Genomic DNA, 8,526 nt, shown 5'->3' with positions numbered 1-8,526 from the left:
TACTTGGTTTTTTTTTTTGGGGGGGGGGGGTTGTAGCAACATTGGATCTGTTTGTCGCAGATGCTTCCTTTGTATTCAAAATCCATCCTGGACGATCAAGAAGAACTGTGTATTAGATCCTTCCTACCCGTCTAAATGCTGATTCAAGGACTTATCCTCTCGGTCCTTAACCTCTTTTGTTGTTTCATTTGTATGTCTTTTGTCGTATCATCCGCTCTCTCCTGTAGGCTACTAATTACTCTGAGAATTCGAGATAGCTGGACGGTTGGGGTGTGCAATTACTGACTGGAAGGTCCATGATTCGAACCCAGCCTGGGCATCTCGACTACCCCTAAGAGCGGGTAACTTGCCAGTACATGTCTTCACGCCTCCTTCAGGTGGCGTGGCAGCTAGGTACTGAAAGTGTGTTGCGATTATGACTATTTTACGTTGAGCCACATTCGCTGAAACATTGGTCCACCGATCGTTCAACTGTGACACTCTTTTTGTGCCCAGCTGCCATACTACTCGAAGAAGGCACAGAGGTTGAGATGCTGCCAGGTTACTCAAGCTTAGACAAGAGCAGTCGAGATGCCGGGCTTGGGAGTGAACCACGGAACTTCCGGCCAGTACGTTCGCACCTTAACCACCGAGCTGTTTCGGGCTCCAAGCCCAGTGATGCGGTTGAAAGTGTGGTCTCAAAGTAAACTGCCGTGGGGAGGCGGGATATTCTGGAGGCTGTCTAGGAGAACCCCATCTTTGGGAATGCCATTATTATCTAGCTACTATAATCGGTAACCCTGTGTAATCGTTGCAGATGAAAGGATTCACATTCTCGTGTTCTCACTGCCGTGGCAAAGTGCACACTTGGTCTATTGTTGGGCACATGGAAATGCTGTCCAACGTCAGGACTCAGCCTACTGCTGCCTCCTGTCAGCAACCGACCCAGCTTCTGGTGAACTGGATGTTAAATCAGTTGTGTGGATGAACAGCTTGAGAGATTGGTTCAGTCTGATCCTTTCAATGGGGTCCAGTTTCTCTTGTGTTTTCTTGGACTATGCACAAATAAATATCGGATGTTCTTGGCTAAAGATGCAAATAGCTATATGGTGGAGTCCCTTCTATAACTTGTACTGGTTTGTTTATTAAAAGCCAAACCATTTCCGTCTCTCTAAAAGCGGATCGGATGTTGTTTCACTGTGATTTTCTAGCGTTTTCACGTCCAGTTGCAAACTTTCGGAACACGTATACAGGGCTATATCACGGGTATCGCAATAATCCTCAGGGATATGCGACACAATACGTTTTTTCGCCTGTTGGGCGTGGAGTCCCTTGGAGAGATAGTCGTAAATCAAATCCCATTCGACAGGAAATACGGTATTTCCTAGCGCGGTTCAATCCCTGCCATCGCCGACATTTCCCGAGCGAGACTGAGATATTCTTAGACACATATTGTGACTAGGCGTGATGCTATCAGTGGATAACTCGGGTTAGAAATAAGTCAGCAATTGAGACGTGAGCTTTTTACCGAGACATTCGATTGGAGTCTTCCACTAAAGTTTTGGTCGCTTTTTGCAATACCCCGGTCCTCGTGCTTTATCCAGGTGGCCTAGTAACTGAGCTCTCATAGCGAGAGATATTAGCAGTTAACTGACAGGTCTGGTTGTTTTGGTACTCTTCATACATGAACGTTTCGTTTTTCTTTCCAGGTTGTCTGCATGTCTCACAGTGACGCCATCCGTCAGGCCAACGAAAGTCCCGTGGGCACTCGAATAACCCATGGTTCTAGTGCTCGAAAACCGCTGACTTCCGTTGAACCCTCCTTCAACTGCATGGATTCACATACTGGTTCCCACCAGCTACGGACTCGCCGTTCTGACCTCCCGGGTGCTCTGGACGCCTCCAATGAGACTAGCGCACCGCGTAAACGTTTCTTCTCACTTCGTTCACCCTCGTCTGCAACTCGCGGTTCACGAAGCAAACAACCGGGCACGTTTAGTCTAAAAGCCAAAACGGACAGTCCGAACATGCGAACGCGTCCGTTTGCGTCTGCTTCGGAGCGGCACCGTTGAATCTCGTGAGCTCATTTTTCCTGATTATACGGTTCCGTCACGAGGGTACTGAACCTTACCGTAATGTGACGCTTTGTATGCCTTCGTGATCCATTGAGCTATAATGGGGAGGGAAGATGGACCACGCGACGCTTGCAGAGTTTCTCATATTACGCTGGTCAGTGGTTACAGGTCCCTTGGGAGTTGGGACATGTGTGGCGACTTGTCCTCTAAAACTGACAATGCATTGGCATTTCCCGCCAGACACCGCTGCCTGGTGATCAGGCTACGGAGCCAAAGACTCCAATCTTCCTCCTGTGTTGCTCTGAGCACCGTGGCAGCCCAGACAAGGTGCAACGATGGCACTTACAGCCGACAGTACTGTCACGCCACATCGGCCTTTTTTGTACGGCAACAGTGTTGGACACTGTTGCTTTGCTATCGATGGTGATGATGATGATGATGATGGACTATACAGAACGGCGCATTCAGGAGACCACCACAGTGGGCAAACCAAATGTAGTTTCTTGTGCAAGGGACTTTATCATCAAAATATACTTCAAGGGACGAGCCCAAAGTAATCCTTCCGGGATGGACAACTTACTTACTGTGATAAGAAATTATGAATAATAGTTCATGTTAACACACCAATTTGGTTTTAACGGGAGACTCACCTGAGTGTTCCGCACAAAGGCTACCTTATGTTTCAGTTTTCGCGGTATTCCAGACATCATAATATACATACTTTTAAGAATATCACTCACAAGGCTGCTGGAAGCACTTCAACAGCCCGCGACTGGTTTCGCTCTTCTTGGGGCTCATCAGTCTCCAAGTTTTGGTCAAAAGTATGTTCTACTTGATCTCAAATTGCACGGAATTAACGATATATCTATAGATTTGCGAACCATTTTGGTGTGAATGGGAGACTCGGCGTTGTGAGTACTGCTTCTCGAACAAAATGTACCGCGATATCTCGAATGTTGTGTCATTCCAACGCTGAAACTGGCGATGTTGACTGGACGAACTTTGAACCCAGGGACATCAACCACTAGGCACAAACAGTTTATCAAGCGAAATATCAGACGCATATTCGGCCAGTCAACGAACTATTCGATATCGCCAATATGCGTTGAATCGATTTGCACACTGAACCAGATTTAGAGCTAACGTTCTTCACTATAGACACAATTGTCGTTTTACGAATATTTGGACTTCGGCGACACCCCTGCTGTAAACAGATTCAGTCAACGTTGTCAGTTATCACATTTTCTGTCTTGTTAGCGATATTGCAACTCTTATTTCGGTCCTTGGCTTGCTGGTATGCCAAAAGGTACGGTAACTTGAGGTGGCCTCAATGGAGATGCAGGGGAATTTCTCCCAAGATCGCGCCTGAATCTTCGTGGTTGGGCGAGAAGCACCGGACTGTAAATGTTCGATCCTGATCGGCTTACATCCTAACCAATCAGGACATGCCTTCGCCAACTCGCGATACGTCCATGATGTTTGGTTATCTAGAACACCCCACCTCAGGGCAATCTTGCAAGAAATTGCGAAACACCTTAAGATTACTTATGACGGAGCCCAAATCTCGCTTTGACGTCTTTTCAGGCATCCGACTGTATCCAGGTCCCAAAGACAGAGTAACGATGTTACTCTGCGATTGTATCAATCGCACACGGCATAGCATCTGATGTTTGGAATTTTGTTCTATCCTCTCAAATTGGGTTGATACAAGTGGACTTCTACCTGCTTTGACTTATTACTACTGCCAAATACCAAACCTACTATTTTATCAATCGCTCACGCTTCCCCGTCGTTTGGACTAGTGAATTGGTTGGATGTCGTACTTTTACTTCTAAGAGTGCGATTGTTACACCAAACGTCTCTGTGGCGAACGTCCGACAGACGCCAGTGCTGCCCAGCCTCAATTCAAACAGCAGAAACATTAGCGATACCCTATGATTTTATTAGTCCTTGAGGTGAAAAAACAGACATTTCATGAAAACGATGGAATGGGTCTGATAGGCTGTCGTACAGTTGGACCGAGATATATATTCCTAAGGCAATACTATGTATAAGGTTGATGAAAGCTATCAGATAGTACATGACCCAGTTCGTCCCTCATCCTTGGATTGTCTCCGAAACCTCTTCAGCCTCACTTCCTAATTGAAACGGACTTCTTTAAGTGACACAGCTCCAGTGCCTTTTCGTACGCACGAAAGCACAAGAACCCGTCTCAGACAGTCATCTCGATGAATAAACGTGGACCGTTTCGAAAAGGAGATCGATCATTGTTCAATCTCCCCAGGAATGTTTACCTTCGAGGGTTTCAACTGCATTATCGATTTTTCGGTTTAAAGGAAACATTAATCGCTTGCTCCAAAATTGTATTTCAGTAAAATGTTACTATCCGGTCATTTTTATTTAACCCGCTCTTGATCTTCAGGTCGGTAACAGACATCGTGAGGCCGATAGACAACAACAACTGTTTAGGATCCATATTCAACCAGGCCTCTGGTTGACCAGTCGACGTTCACAATGCATGCGACTGACTGTGGATATATCTGTTCAGAATTTGTACTATGTCCCCCATACTTTTTATTCTTGACTGTTTGTAAAACCAACTGGAATATATGCAGAGAAAATAGGTATGTTTACTAGGTGTTTTTGACTGTCCCCAGTGCTTTTTTTCTTTTTTTCCTATGGGTTGGAGAACAGGGATGAAAAACTATGTCTCGGTGAGCGGTAGTTAACTGGTCTGAAAAGGATTTTTCGCATAGTCACGAAACATTCGGTTTTCTATCCACCCCCAATAGGTCCGCAGATTCCGGAATGTGTGAATCCTTTGATCAGCCCTCAGAGTATATTGTGTATTTCGGAGGTAATAGCGATGGGGGTCTCAGTATTACCCCGAATTTTTGATTGGTCATTGTGGCTCAGTGCTTAGGAGGCGAATTTACTGACCGAAAGGTCCGTGGTTCGAGCCCGACCTCTGCATCTCGATTTCCCCTGTCTAGGCTTGGGCAGCCTGGCAGTATCCCAACCCTTGTGCTGCCTTCGGGTGGCGTGGCAGCTGGGCACCGAAAGAGCGTTTCAGCTGAACGACTTTTTTGTGCCAAACACTTGTGGTAAGTGGCTCCAAGGACTACTGCTGAGACTCACTCCGGGGTAATTTATGGGACTTTTGTGGTTGATCATGTTGACAGGACTTTCACGACCGCAGCAAAAGGGTATCAGTATAAACAGTTGGCTGGTGGGATCGTGTGATCGCGGTCTTCATCAGGGTCTTTTAACCGTTTTACTGCATTAGTGGTCTTTCCTAAACACTACGGGCCTTCGTTTCTCTCTTCGGACCTTGGATTCATTTGACAGTTTGTCGCTGAGTTGTTCCGTGATGGAAAACCTGTTCAATGCGGCTAACTCGGCCCGTGCCGAGAGTGCTCTGCACAAGTGCATCGGGTGGCAACTCACGTGACAACGGGTGTTATGGTTTGCGTTACAGTTCAACCCAGACAATTTCCCAACTAGAACAAGATATACCATGGTCGTTGGCTTGTTCGCAGCGCTGGGCTATTTGATTGCAAAGGTTTCATCACCAATCGGGGTGACCTCATCAGTGCGTTATTGTAGGGCGTAGTTGTGCGTAGCGGTGGGTTAGTGGTTGTGTCATACCATTTTTCGTACCATACCATCTTGATGGCAACGCATGTCTTCATCCATGTGTAGGGTAGTTGCCGTTGGAGTAACCTCACTTATCTAATGCAGTTATTCTTCCTGCAGCCAAGAGCAGTGATCCGCCAGACGAGAATCCTCTGATGGATCGCCTTTTCAGGGATTTGTGGCTTGGGGAAATGAGGTGAGGAAAGTCTTGCGTTCTGAAGAGTTCCGCTGAGTGGATTCCATAGGGCCCAAAAGCACACACAGTTGGTGCGCAAAGAACATCCAGGGTGAGATTTATCCTCATCAAATTATCAGGTGTAACAGCCGACAAGCTCAACTCACCATCAGTATGGACTAATGAGCGTAAACTGTCCGAAATAGAAGGAATTTGCGAAAAGGACTCGCCTGGTTGCCATTTAGAGTCTCTCCATGTCTAAATGCTTCACATTCAGAGTAGTTGCTCAGCTTAGTGAGTACATACTGGACTACTCAGGTTGCTACTTGTACAATGCGTTGCCGGCATGTGACGAATTTATGTACTCGGGTTGATGATAAGCGCCGTCACAGGCTACCGCGTTTCTCGATTTAGTTACCCTTTGGAACAAGCAGACCGCGGTCCTCAAGCTACATGCTATAGTATTGTCTCAAGAGGATGACGTTACAATGACCGGTGTCGGACGCTGTCGCGAGTAGTTAGCCTTCACGTGTGCGCTTTGTAGTTCAACTACTAGCTTGTCTGAATGGTGCAGTTAGTTGGAGCAACACCACCCTCAACACAGAATGCCAGTAGTGTCCCACCTCTAGTCCGACTTTCCCGCAGGCACATAATTCGGATCCTAGTTGGACGTTCGACGCGGTTGCTTTCTGGATTTCTCAAGCGGACACACGATAGATATTACCCGAGTGGATGGTTTCTGCCAATCTCGGCAGTCTTCGATTGCATGGAGAGCGATCATTTGCATACTGCGCCCGGAGTGTTTTGCTTTGCGGATCATTGTATTCGTCGACTGATCGAGAATACAACAACACCGAAAATAAGGATTCTTCACAAGGATGGCTCGAATTTCTAAGTAGTAGTAACCTCGGCGAACAGATAAATTCTGTCAGCGAAATACGCTCTGTTAACAAATTTGGTTTTGCGGCGGACTCACCTGGAACCCAGCTGAATCTCTCGTTTTTTGATGCTTTCAAGAGTCCCGAAAAGGATGAAACCGGTCGTAGGCTATCGAAGGATCTCTTCAGTAAGGAAACTACTCACAAGGTTGCTGAAAGCTCTTCGACAGCCCACGACCTTATCCGAAATCTCTTCAGTAACTTTATTAGTAGTGGATTCCGTCTATAGATTCTCAACCCTGATTTTTTTCAGAACGAAGTTGCAGCTGCCGAAGTCTGACGTTAGCTGTCGTTGTTTCATTTGTGGTACTATGAATTGATTTAGGGTCCAAGTGTCTACTACGCACTCATCTAGGAGTCAGGGTGTTTCAGCTGTCAATGCAACTCACTGCTTGTGCGAACAAAATGAAGACTGGATAGCAAATGAGGCTTTTGTTCGGTTCACTACAGAGCGAACCAGACGACATGGTATGATGACTGGTCATACGGTGTGCACATTCAGTTGGAAGGCACTTTCTGTGTTCATGTGCTCCATTTGAGGCCGTCTGGAGTAAGTCAGCTTAACAGACCGTTGGCGGGCGGAAGATGACGTCATGAGAGGTGGGACCACGTCAAACTGAGTCATGGCGATTGTGATCAGGCGTTTTGTATATCTATTCTCAAGCAGATCCTAGTTGTCTTGCCAATGCAGCTCAGTTCACAGAGACAAGTCGAAGTATATGCAGAACAGAATGTGCTTGACGAAACCACATCATCTTTCAATCGTTACACGACACAGCTGGAAGTAAAGTTCACTCGGTGCGTTGTGCGGTCTCTGTGTTGTTCCTTTTGGAAGTTGCTCACAGGCGTGGTGCTTGTACGTTCATCCCTGTGCCTGTTTTGGAAGTCTGTTACGCTAACTATATATTGAGGTAAATGTTTGGAACTAACATGCGACCGGGAAGAACAGTGCGCTGAATCGTCCTTGGAGTGGATCTTCCTTGCTGCATCGGCCAGGAGGCATCCACGGAAATAGGCAGAAATACTATTTACAAAGGATGTAGGAACGGCTGTCTACTAGAACAGGCCCATTGCATGGACGGTAGATCACCTAATTCATAGCGCACATAACCAACCAATTGTGTTTTCTATCAGCTGTCCCCGGAAAGCATCGGGGCGGTTCTTAATCGTCTGCTCCGCGAATCCATACGCTGCCGCAAGCCCCCGCCTCCGGTGGAAGGCTCAGGACTGAATGGTTGTATTCAGTGTAGCAAAGCTGCGCCACTGTGACAGTTTCTCTGTTTTCACCTGCGCGGCGCACGTAGAGATTGAAATACACTGAGCAACATTCGGTTATTAGAGCTAGTTCTACGTGAATTCAAACAACCTGGTTGAGATAAAGTTGCGCAAAGCAAAATGGAGCCCACTATTACAGCAGAATATCCCGATGAAGGAAAGTACTTACAAGGTTGCTGAAAGCTCTTCGACAGCCCACGACCTGTTTCGCCCTTCTTGGGGCTCATCAGGTAGGCGCAGTCCCTGATTATCCGTCAACCTTATGTTCTACTTGAACCCAAATTGTACTGTTTTCGAGAAGTACACTCATTTACAACTCAATTTGGTTTTCACGAGAGACTCAACTGAATCTCTTGTTTATGATACTCTACAACTGAATGTGCTGTACACAGGCGAAACCGGTCATGGGCTGTCAAAGAGTTTTCAGCAACCTTGTGAACAGTTTCCT

The 8,526-nt window shown here is 46.6% G+C and overlaps 2 protein-coding genes across 2 annotated transcripts in view; one reads left to right on the top strand and one right to left on the bottom strand.

Annotated features, from left to right (window-relative positions):
• The window catches only part of T265_13785 (hypothetical protein), a gene marked incomplete at both ends in the record, with an annotated part of 30,370 nt that extends 25,073 nt beyond the window's left edge, over nucleotides 1-5,297 (top strand). Inside the window, 4 exon segments of the mRNA XM_009170506.1 lie at nucleotides 1,689-2,016; nucleotides 4,847-4,911; nucleotides 4,978-5,158; nucleotides 5,164-5,297. Of these exon segments, the coding sequence (XP_009168770.1) occupies nucleotides 1,689-2,016; nucleotides 4,847-4,911; nucleotides 4,978-5,158; nucleotides 5,164-5,297 (708 nt within the window).
• Nucleotides 1,721-8,526, bottom strand: part of T265_05483 (hypothetical protein) — a gene marked incomplete at both ends in the record, with an annotated part of 14,427 nt that continues 7,621 nt past the window's right edge. The window contains one exon of the mRNA XM_009170494.1: nucleotides 1,721-1,979. Coding sequence (XP_009168758.1) covers nucleotides 1,721-1,979 — 259 coding nt within the window. The remainder of the gene's footprint in view (nucleotides 1,980-8,526) is intronic.

This window comes from Opisthorchis viverrini (genome assembly GCF_000715545.1).
Source record: "Opisthorchis viverrini unplaced genomic scaffold opera_v5_105, whole genome shotgun sequence".
In the NCBI taxonomy this organism is placed as follows: Eukaryota; Metazoa; Platyhelminthes; class Trematoda; order Opisthorchiida; family Opisthorchiidae; genus Opisthorchis; species Opisthorchis viverrini.
Note: the sequence above shows the minus strand (reverse complement) of the source record. Positions and strands in the feature narration are given on the sequence as shown.